This window comes from Grammomys surdaster, unplaced genomic scaffold, assembly GCF_004785775.1.
Source record: "Grammomys surdaster isolate TR1022 unplaced genomic scaffold, NIH_TR_1.0 493, whole genome shotgun sequence".
Classification (NCBI taxonomy): domain Eukaryota; kingdom Metazoa; phylum Chordata; class Mammalia; order Rodentia; family Muridae; genus Grammomys; species Grammomys surdaster.
In genome coordinates, this window is record NW_021604912.1 from 505,515 (window position 1) to 525,555 (window position 20,041).

Here is a 20,041-nt window from a genome sequence, read left to right on the forward strand (position 1 = left end):
TCCTCTCTGGGTTAGGAGTGTAATTGACTCTAGGTTCACTTGTGGAACCCTTCCTTCCACTTCATCAAAACCAGTTGGTTCTGGGACACACTCTGGTAATTTTTATTTTTGGATGTGTCCTGAAACAGTTCTTTCTCAACTGATCAATGACAAACTAATGTGAATGATATCCCTAGGGTAGAATTAAGTGTATGTGAGTTGAGGTTTATGTTGCGGGGTGGTAAATAAATTTTCATGTGAGATTCACAATTTGTAAATCTCTTACAACAAGATTATGTTTAAGCCTTGGAAACATTTTTTATAGCAGAGGATTGTATGCTGGATATCTTTGCTGTGAATATAATTTTGAAACTTTAAGAACATTAATATTTTCTTATAGGAGAATTAGCATTTGGTCCTTTCAAAGTGTTATCTTCCAGATACTTGCTGGCAATTCTGTTGGATAATCACCCAAATTACAGCATTAAAATAAAGCTAAGACAAAGAAATAGAATATTATAATTCTGAAGCAAACCAAGGGGGTTAGGTTTCAATCAGCCATGTCATGATAGAAGTAACTGAAAAGACTGCTCGGCTGTTAAAGTCCTGAGATGCTTCTATGGCAGGTTTATTGGAGCAGTGATCCTACCTGAAAACGAGGCCCCGAGACAATTTTGGGTGGATTAGGAGGTGAGGCAATGGAATTTCACTGAAAACTTCTACCTGCATAAGTTGGCAGGAGATAAGGAAGGAGGTCATAAGTGAGATTCCTATATTGGGAGAGCTTAATAAAGCTTGTGAGTAGTAGATTTGTGGGGCAGAGATTTTTGGGATTTTGTCCTGATATTTATAATTAGTGGAGAAAATATTTCTACCATCTTCAGAGATAAGAAACAGAGTGAGAAAAGGAAAAGGAGGTGGGGGAACACAGGAGGGGCAAAGAGAAGAATTCCATATGGACAATGTCATCTATTTTATAAAGGGTTCAGAATAAATGGGAAGTTTCAGAGACATCACATGGGAAATGTTGACTTCCATGTGATAGATCAAAGATGCAACCAGCAAGCTATAAATCAGTTGTTGTCACATAATCAACAGATAGAGACCTAGCGTTGTATGGACCAAAACAAAATGCCCATGTTGATGCAGGGTCTTGATAGTAAGGAGGTGAACAGGAAGAAACCAAGGAAGCCTGTTGGAAGGACCGGCTTTTGTCAAAAGATCTGGAAAATGTTAGCTGTCTGGAGCTGTTGTGTCGGAGCTGTGCCCTCCCAGTGGAACATTCATTTAGGTAGTCATGAAGCATAGTTGCTGTGGTAGCTATGAAACACCATGGCCAAAGAGTCAAGGCAAGAAAATATGCAGAACATCATGAGGACACTGGGTCTTTGATACACTTGTAAGAGGCTATTAGTTCCCTAATGAAAGAAGGAGAGCAACCTTATCCTTGCCTGAGACTTGTCTTCACTCCAGCACCCACTTGCTACATGTGGTCTTGGAGGAAGTAGAAAGTTGACTGAGACTGGGGACACTTCAGTGGCACTACTACTTTGAGTCACCAATATACCTTTGAGTATCCCCAATAAACTCATTGGTTCACCAAGCTGGCCTCAAGCAAGAATCACTTCTTTACTCTGTCAGTGCCCGCTATTCTTCTGGGGAGTAAATATGTCTTGTGACCTCTACCCAGGAAAGCTCATACCATGAGAGTCACAATGTAAAGACAATTTTTTTGGAGTCAGATGGACACTGACGAGTCCAGGCCTCTGTTTCCTTGGCTTGTAGCTATGGGACAGCTTTACATATTTTCCAACTTACTTTTTATACTTGTAAAGTGGAAGCAAAATGTATTGCTCTATAGGCTGTTATAAATATAAGAAAATTGATAGATGAAAGTTTAAAAGTGCCTACCTCGGGTTGGAGAGATGGTTTAGTGGTTAGGAACACTGACTGCCTTTCCAGAGGTCCTGAGATCAATTCCCAGCAACCAGATGGTGGCTCACAACCACTGGTAATGGGATCTGACACCCTCTTCTAGTGTGTCTGAAGACAGCTACAGCATACTTACATGCATAAAATAAATAAATAAATCTTAAAAAAAATATGTCTACCTCAGTAATCAATTCTAGTTGGTAGCCATTAGCGCACTGGTGCTGTTTCTATGATAATCCTTTTCTTCCTGTTAGAGTCATTAACTGCCCATTCCATAATCTATACTGGTGTGGAAAGTATTTAAAGATCAAAGAGAGCTACAGATGTCCTTGTCATAGTGATCACTTATTAGTTTGACTTTTTAATGGATAAAAGACATCAAAATGCTTTTCTCTTTATAAATGGCAAATGTCTATCTTGTTCTTAAAGTAAGTTTCCGGAGCATGAGGGCACCTCTCATAGGAACGAAACACAGTAAGTTCCTTTAAGTTAGGGTAGTTGGTGTTATCAGACAGGGACATTTTGATAAAGTTTTTCAGGAACTTCCAATGTGCTCTCTAGCTTCTGTTTTTACTTACAGGTGTTATTTGTTCTTGTGATGAGACACTCTAATTATCTGCTGAGTATATTGAAGTGTCCAGGGGAATAAGTAGTGCAAAAATAAAATAGGCCTTGTGCTTGGGGGTGGGCTCCTCCTACCCCTCAAATTAGGGCACCAGAAAGTGCAGTTCTAAGGGAATTGCAACAAGAAAAGATGATTTTCTGGAGTTTGGTGCTTTGTAAGTGGCCATCAGCAGAGTAACCTGCTGAGGTCAGGGAATGCCTTTTGTGGAAGCATTAAGAAAGCCCAAGGACTCCGTGGAGAAGCTCTGGATGTGGCTCCCGGGTAAGGTTATCAGCTTGATTTTCCTGCAGACAGGGCTTTCTCTTTAAGAAGTCAACCCCTCTGGGTGTTGCAGCAATCTCTTTGAACTCAGTGCCACTTTAACAAAGAAACCCACCCCTGTGGCTTCCACAGGGCTGTAATTAGCTTCACTTGGCACTTGTATTCACAGGCGCTGCTTCTCCCATCAAGGATCCCAACAATATCCAATTAAGAGAGCCTTTCTGGACCTGAGGTGGGAGCATTCAGCTGGAGATCAAGACAAAGCCATTTGAGCAAACGGAAATCTGGCAGAGGCTTTTTACTGGTTGGCCACTAGTCATTGCCTATGTTACTAGAACCAAAATAATCAATCCCCTTGGAGTTGGAGGTGTCAGATGGTTGGTGCACATTAGATGATAATTCCCAGGGGACATATATTTCATTGAGAGGTGAATGGGGGAGATGGCTATGTAAAAAATAAAAAATTACAGTTTATGGGAATGAGCTTAAGTTAATGTACACTAGGTATTGGAGGGTGGTAATGACAGTGATAATTACACATGTTATACAAATGGACAGAACTCAAGCATGTTGTGCCTGCATTTGCTGTTGGGGAGCAGGTTGAGACACACTGTGAAGGACAAGTTCCCTGGCATGGTGACGTCTTTGTCAGCATTGACTTTCTCACAAGTAACTTCATAGACAGATGGAAAGCTGAACTTGCCTCCTATATCTGAGTTCTAAAATCTAGATTTGATTATTAATGTCTTCGTTATTATTATGTTACTCAGTCGTGCCGACTATTAAAGTCAGAGTCTCACGCAGATTTGCTAAGTTGGTGTTCTACCACTGAGCTGCACTGCCTCTTGCCAAGTTGTTGGTGTTCTCTCACTGAGCTGGACTGCAACCCTATCGTTTCATTTATCTTTTCATTGTTTGGTATCAGGGACTAAACTTCTGTGAGTTATTTGGAACACAAAATGATAATCACAGCTTTTCCTTGACAGGCTGCCAATCATCTCAGTCCATCTCAGGGAGGACCCTTGTGGCCATAATGAAATGAGAGACAGATGAAAGAGAGCATCTGACTCACAGAACGATTTGGCACAATACTATTTCCCAAAGTATATTCTGTAGCACTTCAATTTCCTAAATCTGTAAATTTTAATTAATTAATTAATTAATTAATTGATTCTCTCTCTCTCTCTCTCTCTCTCTCTCTCTCTCTCTCTCTCTCTGTGTGTGTGTGTGTGTGTGTGTGTGTGTGTGTGTATGTGTGTGTACATGTACTCACATGGACCACTGTGCACATGTGGACAGTTTGGAAGAGTTGGCTTTCCGTCCTATGGTGTGGATCTTTGGGATTGAACTCAGATCATCAGGCTTGGGAACAAACACCCTTATCCCCTGAGCCATTTTGCAAGCCCTCCTATAATCTTTATTGAAAAAGAAGAGAGAGAAGCTAATGGCCATTTAGATTCATGAAGCACTGATTGCCAGTCTTCATTCTTAGCAATTACAGTGTCCGTGTCACATCCATAGGAAAGGAGCTGAGAAGGCCCATGTCATGGCACTACTTTCATGTTATTTAACTCATCATTTCCAGTGTTTTGGCTATGAACAGCTTGCTTACCTACTACACCTCCTTAGATAATCCCGCTTTTGTTAACATCCTACAGCTGACACTTTGGAGAAGGTTCCTTGCTTTTGCAAATGCTAAGCAAACACCTAAATATTAATCTGCACCCCTACAGGGCTAACACTTACAACAGGGCTTGAACTAGTAGCCTAAGATTGATTTTCCTTTTGGCATATAAATTACTACGGTAAGCTTCTTTGGGGAAAATGTTTTTCTATTTTTCAAACAGTTGTTTTCTTTTTGCTACTTGAAAATCATTTTTAATCTACCTCCAATTTTTCTTAATAATGATCAGAAAATGGGGTTTATATAATTTTCCTTCTTGTTGAATTTTAATAGCCTCATATATGACTAATTATTATTCTAATTTCACGGATGTTTGGGAATAATTAAATAGAACATGTTAAGACAACTATGTAAATGGCAACACTGTTTGGCTGTTCTGTATTACTGCTCTTGCCACATGTGTTTACCCACGTCTGCGGTGCCATATTACAATTTCCCACTCCTGGTGTCATTTTTCTCTTTCTGCTGTTGTGTGTTATATATTTCAAAGCTATGTTATTTGATTCTTAAGATTTATGAGTTTTATATGTTCTTTGAGAATAGTGCCCTTTATCAAAATAAGATTTTAAAATCCCATTTAATGCACTTGATCTGGAATATGACTTTGCCATATATTACTGTTGCTTTGCCTGCTTTAATTTATGTTTACGTTTCCTTTTACATTCAATATTTCTCCCTTAAAATGTTAGAGTACAGGCAAACAAAATAAAGAGATAATTTAGGAGTGTTTCTCATACACACCGGGCTGCTTTCAAAAGTGCCTTTTGTATACAACATGCATTAGAATGTTAAAAACAGAAATCTGAACGTTTCTGTCATTTAATAAGACTGATTAACCCGTTTATGCTTACAAGATATTTGGTTATAGCTGTCATTTGAGTAGATGTTCTTTTCTGTGCTTTGCTCCACTCTTTGCTTTGTTTTCCTGTGCAATATGGACCATATTTTCTTTGAGTTGTTTCCCCCACTCTTGAGTGTTTGCATACTACTAGTGTTTCATTTTTAGATCTTAAATGCAACACAGTTGAAATTGACATTGTTTAACTAACAATAACAGCCAGCATTTAGTGTTTCTACATGACACATAAAAAACTGGCATATTTGCATGTATGTCTGTGCAGGGGGATGTGCACATGAGTGAAGTTACCCATGGAGAGAGGAGAGAGTCTCAGACCTGTGACATGCAAGCTAGGATGGTACTTGGGTCCTTTGAAAGAGCAGCACACCCTCTTAACCATGAAGCCCTCTCGCCAGACCTTGTTTTTATTTTTCGTTTAATTTTAGGTAACTAATTTTTTTATGCTCAGCTCTAGAGATTGAATCCTGAGCATTGCACACGATAAGCAAGTGCCCTGTCTCTGAGCTAAATACTTAGGTAAAAATATAGAAAATTAAAAAAATTAAAAGAAAACCCACCCCATCCAACCTCGGTACCCAGCCAGATCCTGGACACCCTTCTCCAAGGTCTAGCCCAATAACTGTAATCGTCACACCACATCAAGGAAACTTCTCTTTCAATAGACAGAGACCATTAAAGAAAACCACAACAAACCAAAGTCCAGAGTTGTGGAGCCAAGTCCCAAATGACACATCTACAATACAACTCCCACACGTGAGGCTCAAAGATCATTGAGGGAAGAGGTCAAGGAGTTTTCTGTGAGACTGTGTCTCCCGATAATATCAGAAACTGTACCTTTAACTCTCATCAACATGACCTTAATTAGAACAAGAACAATAGGCACGCTAACACTCCAGGGATTGCTCAGGAGGTACCTATCATCTACAAAGAACTATAGACAATCAAGGAACACTGAAAGCTAGAGAAAGCCTTTCCCAGGAGAATGAGCACCAATTGGCTATCAAATATCAAATGATCATCCCTGGAAACATACATATAATTAGCATTATATAGACCAAAGTGATTATATTTAGGAATATATATTCAGGCACATGATGACAGTTAACGAAAAGAAAGGTCATAGATTTGAGAAAGCCCAAGGAAGTAAGGATACATGGGAAGGGTTTGCAGGGAGAGAAGGGAGGTAGGGGAAATAATGTAATTACATTAGAATCTCAAGCTACAAAAGACATACTTCTTAAAATCTTTTATTTTGGGAGAAAGTCTGTTAAGTTGCCCAGACTAACCTTGAACTCTGTAGAGCAGGCAAGCCTTGAAATTGTCATTTCTTCAATTCTAAGCATGTGACACTTGGCAATGGACATATTTCTCATAGTTTTTATTCCTGAAGTTTAGCAATCAATGTATGACATAGGGAATACCATTTTCACACATACTTCAAAGATGAAAAACTGAGCTATCAGGAGGCTAAGTATCTAAGTTTCTTCAAAACCAGGATCAGAATCAAACACAGTGAGATCCAGGAACTCACTTTCACTTAACCTTCCTGCTCTAATGCTTAATGATATCTTTTTTTTAAATATTTAGGAATCAAATATTGCTATGTGTATGCATGAAAAATGTTAATATCTTGTCTAATTTATTTCCCTTTTATGTGTCTATTTTGCTTTTATCTTTTCTAGAAGTCATATGTATTATTTAGAAACTAATTTTTCAATAGTCGTTTTGGTTTAAAACTTATTTAACTGCTCATGATCATAAACTTGACAGATGCAGGACTATTGGATTAAAATCCTCACTACTATCAAGCTCCAAGCAGGCGCCGTTTCTTCTGGCATCTAGTTATTCAGAGAGAAGTATAAGTCAAGAAATGTGTTTGTGTGTGTGTGTGTAGATGAATGTATGATAGGGTTATTTACACATACACACTCACACGGAACTATACACACACTTCAAAAATGAACTTTAGTTACAGACCCAAGTTCCATTCTGTTTAAGGGAGGGCAGTGGTATCAGGTTTAGAATAATAACAAAAAACATGAGACATGAGACCAGGTTTTACGAAGAGTAAACTCCATCTATTAGAAAGAATGTAGGTAAGGTGATTGGGTAGAATGTAGGAGAGGATTTTGCTGAGGTCTTTGGACCCAGATCAGTTTCCGTTGATCTCCCACTATTCATGATGGAGTAGCATGGTCCTAGAAATGACACTGAGTGCACAGGTCCTGTGTTAGCCTCTGGGAGCCATGAGCACTTGTACTTGAACTTTTTCACCTACATCCTATGCATGTTTGACCAGGGTGAAAAACATGTGACAAAATCTTGAAAGTTTCTCTAAGGAGAAAGGACAAAATTGGGCTACTTATTAAAACTTCAAAGTCCAATTTAAAGGCTGGTGATTTAATGTAGGGGTGGGGGTAGGATTAAGTAAGGATTATGGCATGGTTGTTTCAGATTCATGAACATTGGTTTTGAGGAAAGAGATTCAAATAATTTTGGGTGGACACTTGATTGCTGCTCTATTTTATTTTCTTGGACAAGACTTTTGTGAAATAGTAAAGGTCATGTGAATGTGGACAGTCAGCCCCAGGTGCTGCGTGACTTTATCAGTTTCAAGGAGTATGTGATTCCAGGTCAAATTCCTTTGCTCTTCATCTTTAGCTCCTTCTCATTTTCGGTCTCCTTTTTTTTTTCCTTCTCCAATACCTTTTCTGTTTCTCTTCCTCTCTTCACTTTTTTCCTCCTCTTTTTCTTCCTCTTCCTTCTCATCCATCAACTTTAGCTATCTGCCTGTCTGCCTCTTGATTGTTGAGCTTACCAACGTGAGCCACTAGTTTAAATTCCACAAAAAATTTCTGTACTCTCTTGAGGGTAGAAGAAAATTCATAGAATTATTTGCTTCTCTTTGTTCCCAACACATTTTGTTTTTGTTTTTTTCTGCAGGTCTCAAGTAGTTCAATACTTAACTATTTGTAGCCATGCCATTTCGTTAAACTGTATTTAAAACTTTATTTATTTATTTATTTATTTATTTGTTTTCTGTTATAATCCTTTTCCATTTCTGCTGTAGCAAATTATAAAAAAATGTAGTAGTTTAAATGAGATTAAAAACAACCCTCAAATTAGAAAATTGACGTGGCAAAGACCAACGTGTTAAAATGTCCTTCTTCTGAATCCTTAAGGGATCATTTTTTGGCCCTTTTAGCTTCTGGAATCTTCTTGTATTCATCTATTGACTGTGACATCCTTTGTCTTCCATATCAGGCTATCAGACTGAGTTCTCTTTGGTTCTCATCAGCTAGGAAAATGTCTTTGCTTTTAATAACTTATAATCACATGGACTCCAACCGGATAAGACAGGATAATCTCTGGAAATTGTCATTGTAAAGTCTCTGTGCCCATTTAAGGTTAAGTGCACACATGTTCATGGACGAGTACATACATATTTGGGGCACATAACTCTGCCTATGTATAAACATTTTCTCTACACTATACACTACCATAATATATTCACAAATGTCTTAAATATTTTCATGATTAGTCTCTCTCTCTCTCTCTCTCTCTCTCTCTCTCTCTCTCTCTCTCTCTGTGTGTGTGTGTGTGTGTGTGTGTGTGTATGTGTATGTGTGTGTATGTGTTTCATTTACCCAGCAGGCTTAGTCATCAAGTGAAAAGCACGGTTGTTTCTTCTTTGCTCTGTTGATCTGAGATCTTAAACTGGATAATATTTATCAACCAGTACTCCTGTGTTGCAATGGGACTGACTATGTTCCCTCCGGTTCTTGAAGTCACTGTAACCAGATGGAGTTCACAGGGTATCTCAAGTCATTCCCCTTGTTATGATTAGTGACAATATCGTCAGAGATCTTAAAGGTTGTTAACTAGGTGTCCTTGTTTCAATAGCTTTTCCATATTTTGGGTAATGCTGTGTTTACATCTAGTATTTAAATCTGGAATCCTAGTAGGAAAATCCAGTTGTTACTGGTCTGTCTTCTGTTAATCTAGCATCCCATGGGTAAACTGTCTTTTGTTTTCCTCCAGAGTGCTCATAACTTTCCGCTAATGCCTTGACCCACTTTACTGTGTGCGTCTGGGGCTCATAGTCTCTAGTGCTCTGGGTATCTTCTGTCATCATGGCAACCACACTATGGAGATAAGAAAAACATTTTATGTCCTTGCCTTCTTGCTTATAGTGCAATGTGCAAACAAATCTCTTATGTAGATGTGTGCAGAAACAATACTGTCTCTTTAGCCCCCTGAACCTCTCCTAAGAACATCCTCTCATCACTCAATGCTTTGTACATATCAGCCAGGTTGGGTTGGCAAAAGCACTTCTAATAATTTCAAAATTTAGAAAATAAAAGATATTTCCTGTTTGAACTATTAGATAAATATTAATAATATGTATGTTTGTTTTGTTTCTTTTCTAGACACATCTTGAAATTCTGGAAAGAAGCATCGATCACAGGAAAGTCTACTTCCGGCATGATGTTATCTGCCAAACGCTGGGAGGGAATCCATGCCCACTGGTGACAATCACTGCCTTTCCTGAATCTAACAGCGCTGAGCATCTGGAACAGTTCCGTGAGTAAAACGATGACACTTTTTCTCACAAATCTGGCTGAGAGGCCCTTCTGCAGTCTTGGGAATGCACCATCCCTTTTAGAACAGAAGGTCTATAATTGAGTTGGGACTTGTCTGTCTTGATGGAAATACATCACCGAGTCTTCTTAATATGACATGAAGAGTAAATGTTAATATCATTCTGTTGTTAAAGAATGGGGAAAATGAATTGCTAACTGTCAGGAAGAGGAAATGACCTGCTAGAATACAGAGCAGACCATCAGTGGTGATGACTTCCTTCCTCATTGAAAACAGACCCAGACCTCTGAATCACTTTTTCCAGCTCTAATCCAGGCTCCTGTCTCTGCATGCTCACTGTTCTGTTTCTCTCAGTTAGGTAGTATGGCAAGGAAGGAAGCAGAGTCTTTGAGCCCTGGCTGATAAATCCTCTTGGTAACCTGAGTATGCCTGCATCTGAAAGTCTGAGGATATAAGAGTATATAGGTAGTATTTCTGAAATCAAAGCAAAGCCAAATCAAGAGCACAGATAAACACACTGACATTGAGACACATGTGGATGCATATGCAGTCATACAGACACATGGCAAAAACACAGACACCCCAATATACAGATCCATCACACTCTTTTAATACTAGAGTCCTGAGGATATTTGACTGACTTGTTACCAATGAGCTTCAGACCTCTGTGAGGCAAAACAACAAAAAAGAACGAGGAAACAAAAAGAAATGAAGAAGATGAAAGAAAAGACTGGCAAATAAAAGCCAAGCTCATTTATCCCCAGAAAATATATCATTTTTACCTGATGAAGTGCTAATGATATTCAGGTGACTCTTTGGTAGATACAAAATGTAATTTCTCACACCCCATCAACATTTGACAATGGATGCTTAACAACCTGGCTAATCAACAACTATTATCCCATCTGAATTGACAAGGCCCTAAAATGCCTTAATGAATAGTAAGGGATTTAAAAAAAATTCTCTTATGTGTTTTATGCATTTAAGAGCAATTTCCCAGCAGCAATAGAGCCCTCTACTTGGCAGATGAGCAGAGCCTCGAGTCGAAGGTAGTAATCCAAAGCAATCTTTAATGAGTAATTATTTGTTTTAGAAAGTAGATACATATAAATCTCTGTTTTCCAACTTGTGTTTCTAGAGAAGAGAACATAAAAGGTACATGAAAATACACATTTATTTTAACTAATAAAAATATCAAGCAGAAATCAGCCTCCATTGATTACTACTTGATCTTTCCCTGCTTTCTTTCTGTTTTCAATTGGATTGTTTCTTGGAGTTTGAGTTTATGGCATTATAATCCTCTGGTAAAAAAAGAATAAGTTCTGCATGCTATTTATGTAGTTAACATGTATATTTTCACATGTCTTCCTGCTTAGAAGAACTGTGGCTTTCTTTGATACCTATCTTGCATCTCTACCATCTTGGAATTCTTTAATAAAAAGTTTCTACCAGGTATTTATAGCAATAAAGAAGGCAGTTCAGCTTGGAGAACGGGATCCAATGGCAGGCAACAGCATCCACTCCAATTGTTAGGGGACCACATGAAGACCAAGCTTCACATCTGATATAAATGTGTTGGGGGCTTAGGTCCAGCCCCTGAATGTTCTTTGGTTGATGGTTTAGTCTCTGAGCCTCCATGGTCCCAGGTTAATTGAATCTGTCGGTCTTCTTGTGGTGTCCTTGACCCCTCTTGCTTGCTCAATCCTATCCCCTACTCTTCCACTAAACTTTCTGAACTCTGCCTGATGGTTAGCTACAAATCTCTGCATCTGCATCAACTTGGTACTAGATGAAACCTCTCAGGAGACAGTTATGCTAGGCTCCTGTCTGCAAGCATAGGAGCAAGTATCATTAATAGTGTCAGGGGTTGCATTTCTCACAGGGGTTGGGTCTCAAGTGAGGCCAGTCATTGGTTGTCTGTACCCTCAGTCTCTGCTCCATTTTTATCCCTGTTCATCATGCAGGAAGGACAAATTTTAGGTGGAAGGTTTTGTGGGTGGATTGATGTCCTTCTTACTCCACTGAAAATCCTACCTCGCTATAGGAGTTGGCCACTTCAGTCTCCATATCCTCAGCTAATAGGAGTTTCAGATAAGATAACCCCAATAGACTCCCCAGTCTCATGTCTGGCTAGTCCCAGAGATGCCCCTCCACACAATTTCTGTTCTCATTCCCAGCCATCCCTTGCCCCCCCCCAATTTGATCTCTGTTCTCCTCACCCCTTCTCCCACCCAATTCTCTCCACCCACACACTTCCAATATCTCTTTTATTTTCCCTTTTGAGTGAGATTCACAATCTTCCCTTGGTCTCTCCTTATTACTTAGTTTCTTTTAGTCTGTGGATTGTAGCATGGTTATCCTGTATTTTATGGCTGATATTCACTTATACTTGAGTACATACCATGTGTGACTTTCTGAGTCTGGTTACCTCAAACAGGATGATACTTTCTAGTTTGATCCCTGTGGTTGCAAATTTCATAATGTCTTTGTTTTTAATAGATGAATCATATTCCATTGTATAGATGTACCACATTTTCTTTATTCATTCTTTAGTTGGGCATCTAGGTTGTTTTCAGTTTCTGGCTATTATGGATAAAGCTGATATGAGCATAGTTGATTAAGTGTCTTCAAGGGATGGTAGAGCATCTTTTGGGTATATGTCCAGGAGTAGTATAGCTGGGTCTTGGGATAGAACTGTTCCCAATTTTCTGAGAAATTGCCAATTGATTTACAAAGTAGTTGTCCACGTTTGTACTCCCACCAGAGATGAATAAGTGCTTCCCTTGAATCACATTTTAGCTATTTTGGCAATGTATAAGATAGAGTTTCATGGTTCTTCTTTTTCTTTCTTTTTTTTTTTTTTGTTATGTGGGTTTTTTTTTGTTTGTTTTTGTATTTCCCTGATGACTGTGCACACTGAACATTTCTTTAAGTGCTTCTCAGCTATTAGAGATCCTTTTGTTGAAAATTCTCTGTTCAGCTCTGTACCCCATTTTTAATTGGGTCATTTGGTTTGTTGGTGTCTAATTTCTTGAGTTCTTTACATATTTTTGACCTTAGTTCTGTGTCAGATGTAGAGTTGCTGAAGATCTTGGCCCATTCTGTAGACTGACACTTTGTTCTACTGGTGGTGTCCTTAGCCTTGCAATTTTTTTTTCAGTTTCATGAAGTCCCATTTATTAATTGTTAATCTTAGTGACTGAGTTATTGGTGTTCTGTTCAGAAATTGAACATTGATGCAAAAATATCAAAATTCAGAAACCGGATCTAAGAACACATCAAAAACATCATCCACCACCATCACTTACACTTCATCCCAGGGATGCAGGGATGGTTCAATGTGTGAAAATACATCAATGCAATCCATCATATAAACAAACTGAAAGAAAAAAAAACACATGATATTCTAATGAGATGCTGAAAAAGCCTTTGACAAAATCCAGCATCCCTTCAGTTTAAGAATCTTGGGGAGATCTGGGATACAATGCTCATATGAAATGTAATAAAAGCAATATAAAGCAAGCCAATAGCTAACATCAAATTAAGTGGAAAGTTAAGACAATTCCACTATAATCAGGGACAAGACAAAGCTGCCCATTCTTTTTGTATTTATTCAACATAGGACTTGAGGTTCTAACTAGAGCAATAAGACAACTAAAGGAGATCAAGGGGATATAATTTGGAAAGGAAGAAGTCAAAGTCTTGCTGTTCTCAGATGATATAATATTATGCATAAATTACCTCAAATATTCTACCAGAAAACTCTTATTGCTGATAAACACCTTCAGCAAAGTGGCAGGATACAAAACTATCTTGAAGAAATCAGTAGCCCTCCTTTACAAAAACAATAAAAAGGCTGAGAAAGAAGTTGAGGAAACAACACCCTTTACAATAACCAGAAAAAATATAAAATATCTTGGCTTAACTCTAACCAAGGAAATGAAAGACCTGTGTGACAAGAACTCCAAGTCTCAAAAGAAAGAAATTGAGGAAGCTATCAGAAGATGGAATGATCTCCCATGCTCATGAATTGGTAGGATTAACAGAAAAAAATAGGCATCTTACCTAAAGGAATCTATAAACTCAATGCAGTTCCTATCAAAATTGCAACACAATTCTTGTGAAGAAGGAATTCTGAACTTCATATGGAAAAACAAAAAACCCCACTATAGCTAAAACAATCCTGAACAATAGAAGATCTTCTCGGGGAGTCACTATCCCTGACCTCAAGCTGTACTACAGAATAATAGTTATGAAAACTACATGAATTTGGCATAAAAACAGACAGGTTGATCAATGGAATAGAATCAAAGACCCAGAGGTAAACCATCACAGCTATGGACATTTAATTTTTGACAAAGAAACCAAAACCATACAATAAAAAATGAAAGCATCTTCAACAATGTTGCTGGTAAAAGAATGCAAATAAACCCAAATCTATCACCCTGCACAAAACTCAAGTCCAAGCGGGTTAAAGACCACAATATAAAACCAGACATACTAAATCTAATAGAAAAGAAAATGGAGACTTCCTTGAACACAGTCAACCCAACCCAAATTGTAGTTATATGACAAGTGGGCATCTTCATTGCCTTCATCCAAGTGATCTGTGGACAATGGGGATATTTCTTAATTTATAATTGATGTGGGAGGACCTATTCCACTGTTGATTACATCAAGATTTTCCTGTGCTTTACAAGACAGTAAGTTGAGCAAGTCATTGGGAACACCCAAGTAAGAAGTGTTCTGTTCTTTCTGCTTAGCTCTTGCCTCTGGTACCTGTCCTGTTTGAGTTCCTGCCCTACTTTCCCCAGTGATGAACTGTGACATGGGACAGTAAACCAAAAAATCCTTTCTTCCTCCAATTGGTTTTGGTTAATGTTTGTGAAAGCAATAGAGAATCAAACTAACGCAGGCTAAAGTGGTATTTTCCTGAGATTGGAAAGATTAATGGGGGAAGAAAAGAGAGAGGGGATGGCCTGTAGGTACAGCAATGCTGTTGGATAGGTAGAAAACTTGTAATGCTCCAAGACACAGAGAAATAGTTACAGCTGGTAGTATCTCAGTAAAATAGCTGAAAGTAGCCAGTGCAGATATTTTTGAAACTGTTAAATATTTGAAGTGATTTATATATCAAAACTTTGATCAGATCATTGCTCAGTTTAAACATACAAAACCCTCATAGGACCTTGTAAATATGCACATGTTGTGTGTCTATTAAAAAATTAAAAGTTAATGGCCTCAAGAAAGAATAAATAAATACAAAAATTTTTGACAGAGACTCTTCATTTACATTTTGCAATGGGTTTTGGGAATTGTGTATGTGATTCTGAGTGGTCCAAGGTTAATTAAAACATAGGCTTAGCTGATGTTTTTGAATATTATCATCTCATTTCTCCAGATCATGCAAGAAAAGTTATAGCCTGTTTTTCTCATTTACTCCCTGAACCCACTTACACACACACACACACACACACACACACACACACACACACCACACCTTAATTGTGTGGATTCTGTGGTTATTTTGTATGGATTTCTATTTCTGTGACAAAACACCACAAACCAAAGTGATTTGGAAGAGAAGAAAGGCTTTATTTCAGCTTACAGTTCCACATCACAGTCCATTATTGAGGGAAGCCAGAGCAGGATATCAGGGCTGGTATCTGGATGTGATACAAAAGCCATGGAGGGATGCTGCTTAGTGGATTGTTCTTATGGCTTGCTCATTCTACTTTCTTATAAACTCAGGACCACCAGTCCAGGGGTCAAATCATCCCATTGTGGGCTAGGCTCTTCCATATTCATCATTAATCAAAACAATACCTCACAGACTGGCCCATGGGACAATCTTATGGAGACATTTTCTTAATTGTGACTCTTCTCAGCTGTACCTGTGGCTCGTGTCAAGTTGACATAAAACGAACCAACACAGTAGCTGATTGTTTCCTTCCATTGTGGGAATTAATTTTGGCAAACCCCAGTTTACAAACATGTCAAATGGGAATCACTGAATTCAATACCATGACCAATGGTGATGCCAGATTTCCAACCTTTTTATTTTAGTTCCAGAGTCTATAAGCAAAGTAAATGTGTTTCCTCCATCATCATGCTGCACATCTGTATCCTGGTTTCACTTTGAGTAGGATCTTCCTCTACTCCCTTTTGTATTTTGTCTATAATTTAATAGGAAGTTGGGTAGTTGTGGCAACTCACATTAAATAATCCCCAGATATACCACTGTCTAGCTGCTTACAATGAGCTTTGCTTAGTTCTCTCATGTTCCAGGTAATGGAGCAGAAAGGCACAGAGAATATTCTTTTGACTTAAAAATCTTTCCTTAGATCCTTCACATTGCACCACAGAGCTGGGGTTATAGGGTTTAGACTTAAATGTGGGGGGACATAGACTCTGTGGAGTCATATCATTAAAACTTTTTTGTCATATTTTACTTCTTTGAAAATTTATGCGTGCATGCAATATATCCTGATCGTAACCACCTCCTACCCTCTTTCAATTTCTCCTGGGATTTCCCCAGCACATCTCCCTCCTAACTTCATTATTATTTTTAGCATCATCATTATATTTAACCTACTGAATTCAATTAGTGCTGCCCATATGCACATGACTATAAGCACATTTTGCAGTGCATAAATGCCATTTCTGGGTCTGTAAAATAAGAACAATCCAACATAGTATAAACACCATCTATTCCAAAGTGCAATTAAGCATGCCTGTAATTCAGAAGTAAAACCACTTAAGTTCCTTTGAACCAGAGAATGTGATATATTGATTTAGAACACAGCAAATGAGCCAGAGGCTCAGGGTTCTTTGCCTCCCGGCCTCTCTCCAGGTGAGCTTAAATTGTCTCACTTGCTTCTTCCCCCAAGAGAGACTGGGTCAGCCTCAGTCAGGTGTGTGTTGCTTAGTTGTGATGTTGTCTGTTTCTGGTTCAGTGGTCACCACTCACATTTCATAAGGAGAGATTTGTGCACTGAAGAGTTTTTCCCATTGTGTAGGATTATCACTTGAGTTTTATTTTAGAAATTCAAAGAATAGGAGCATGGCTATGGTGCCCAAGAAAGATTTCCTTCCTCAAGGCTGGTTGCTTTTGGCCATTGGTTGTAAAGGCCCAGAATTGGAAAAAATTTAAAGGACAATTTATTAATTACTTTTACTTCTTCCTTGGGTGTAGACTCTGAGAATCTCCCAGAGGCATTTATTTGGTTTGATTTATTTTTCAAAACTATTTTCATTTCTTAAAACTGTACTTTCCTGGAATGGTTTCACTTTACTTTCTTGATAACTATACTTTCAGTCCAGTTCTTACCAGATTTACTGGCTGTACATTTCATCTCTGCGTGGAGACTTGAGGATGATGGTTCCCTACAATGTTCCTAAGAGAAGACTCAAGGCTTTGTACGAGAGACTGAAACCCTCAGAAGCATGATACTGGCAAATCTTTGAGAGTTTCACCTATGTCTGCACTTTTCAGTAGGATAATGGTTTGAAAGTTTGAGAAAATGCCAATCAAATCATTATGGAAGAGCAGGAGAAATTAAAGATGTGTGGGGAGCACTTGTGGAGTTAACTTTGACTGACATCTTGCTTGGGATTAATCGTAGATACGTCTTTGTTTTTAGTTAATACCTGCTTTATACCCTGCCAAGTTCCTCTGCTTCCACATACATCCTTGAGAGACTATCCTAGCCTGAAGGAAACAGCCTTAGTCAAACATAGATACTGTGCACCGTAAACTTGCCATGTAAGGATTTGTGGTCATTGCCTATCTTCCTGGAATTGGTCATGCTTTGTGTTGCTTGCCTTTAAAAGACACTGAGAAAGTACACTTGCTTGCTGGCATGGTATTCACCAGCAGCCCTCCAAACTCTGTCTCTTGCATCTTCTTTCTGCCTTTCCTAGAATCATTGTCACTCCCCTAGTCATAATTTCCAAGTTGATTAACTGACTGGCCCTAGCAAAGATGAAAGGAGTTCTCTAGAAGACAATGAACAGCTCACTTTAGAATCACTGTTCAGGAGGGATAAGTGAGGCACTGGAGAGTTAGGGAATCTAGGCTCTTCCTAACTGACTAGGAGCTTGGGCTATTGGTTAGCTTAGGTTCCTCCTGTCTGTGCTACCTAAGGAATACAGGGCATGTGAGACATGCACAGCAAACAGGGAAGGATTAGGAGTGAATAGAAGGTAATAGGATGAGACAGATGTTCCAACAGGCTGGAACAGAAGACAACTAGCTCAGGAGCAAGCTTACAAATAGTTTCAGTTGGCAAGAATAACCCAGAAAACTCTTTCTCATGCTTTCTGAAGCTAGAGCCCATTGGCTTAATGATGGTTTAGTACAATTACACCTAATATAATAAACATTATTTTCTAATGTGTATGTTAAGAAGCATTGTGTCCTTTGAACAGGAAAGGTTTTATGCTCAGTCTGTACTTGTCAGAAGTTTATATGTGTATTTGTGTTTATCTGTATGTCAGCATTCTTGGATTTGAACTGAGAGAAGATGCTGAAGTTTAGGAGAAATTGAGAGTACTTTAAAGTAAAGAAAGTCTAGAATGGTCATTATTCACACAGACCTTAGAGGAAGTGGAGAGGAGTCTTGGGTCTCATTACTTATCCAAACCTTTCAAGGAGAGTAGTTCTGCACTTTTCTTGACTCAGCTGTTTCCCCAATCATTCCTGCTTTTTTCTGTTTTTCCTTTTACACAAAATATGCTGGCTCTGTGTGAATATTAGTCTTCTTCTTGCACCCCCCCCATGTCTCTGGAAATTGAACCTATGGTCTTACCATAGTAGACATTCCTTCTATTACTCTATTGCCAAGTGATCTCCCAAATGATCCCCCTTTAAAAATAAATATAATGATTTAAATTCTTTCTGTGAAGATTTTAGACATGTACACAATCTATTTCATCATATCTACTCACCTCTCTCTCTCTCTCTCTCTCTCTCTCTCTCTCTCTCTCTCTCTCTCTCCTTCTCTCTCTCTCCTCTCTTCTAGGACAACTCCATCCCCCACATTTCTTTCTCAACTTCATATTCAGTTTCTTACAAAAAAGTAAGAGTTCAATTAGTGCTACTTATATGTATATCTTATTTGTGTAGAAGTATAGGGGCAGTTACTGCTGCCAACATCTCTGAAGAAAATGGACTCTCTTTTTCCCAGTAGCTACAAATATTAGTGAGGTTCCCTGAGGGGTTTGTGTGTGTATGTGTGTGTGTGTGTGCATGTGCTGTGTGTGTGTGTGTGTGTGTGTGTGTGTGTGTGATAATACCCCATTAACAGATGAAAACTTCATAGACATTCTCTGTACCTTGACCAGTTTTCAGGCTGTGTATGAACCATTATCCACTGCCAAAATATTTTCTGAGGAGGATGAAAAACATCACTAACCTATGGGTATATGTAGTATTTAAGAGACAATTGGCTGCTGTGTCTGTTTAGCAAAATAACCATAGTAGGCTCTTTCTTAGGACGCATGGCTTCCCTAGCTACTTGTTTATGGTCAGGCTTGTAGAACCAGAGATGTGTTCCCTCTTGTGTAATAGGCTTTAAATCCAATCAGAAAGCAGCTGGATACTCTTATAACATTGAAATTATTTCATCCATAGGCATATTTTGTCAAGTCTATTGTTAGTTTAGCTCACAGGGTTCACGGCTTAGTGTGTTGATGGTTTTTCTCCTGAATCCAGCTACACAGAATCTTCCAGCACTATGAAAGCCAGCCAGCAGAAAGGAAGCTTCTATTTCAATGTCAACATGATTTTTCCATGCCCTGTGATCAAAGTATGTGGTATCTTCAGCAACCAAGAGCAGTGTCAATAACCTGTCTTGTTTTAGGGGTTTCTCAGATTACCTACCAATAGCTCATAGGAAGGTATATCATGCCAGACAGTGGGCTTTCTACTTAGCACCTATAGCTAGAAGGACTGGAAAAATATACACACAGACACACAGACACACACAGACACACACACACAGACACACACACAGGCACACACACAGACACAGACACACACACACACACAGACACACACACACACACACACACACACACACACACACACACACACACA

The 20,041-nt window shown here is 38.7% G+C and overlaps 1 protein-coding gene across 1 annotated transcript in view; it reads left to right on the top strand.

The window, feature by feature from the left end:
- The window catches only part of Agbl1 (ATP/GTP binding protein like 1), a 739,063-nt gene that overhangs the window by 114,595 nt on the left and 604,427 nt on the right, over window positions 1-20,041 (top strand). Inside the window, exon 17 of the mRNA XM_028781654.1 lies at window positions 9,771-9,924. Within this exon, the coding sequence (XP_028637487.1) occupies window positions 9,771-9,924 (154 nt within the window). The remainder of the gene's footprint in view (window positions 1-9,770; window positions 9,925-20,041) is intronic.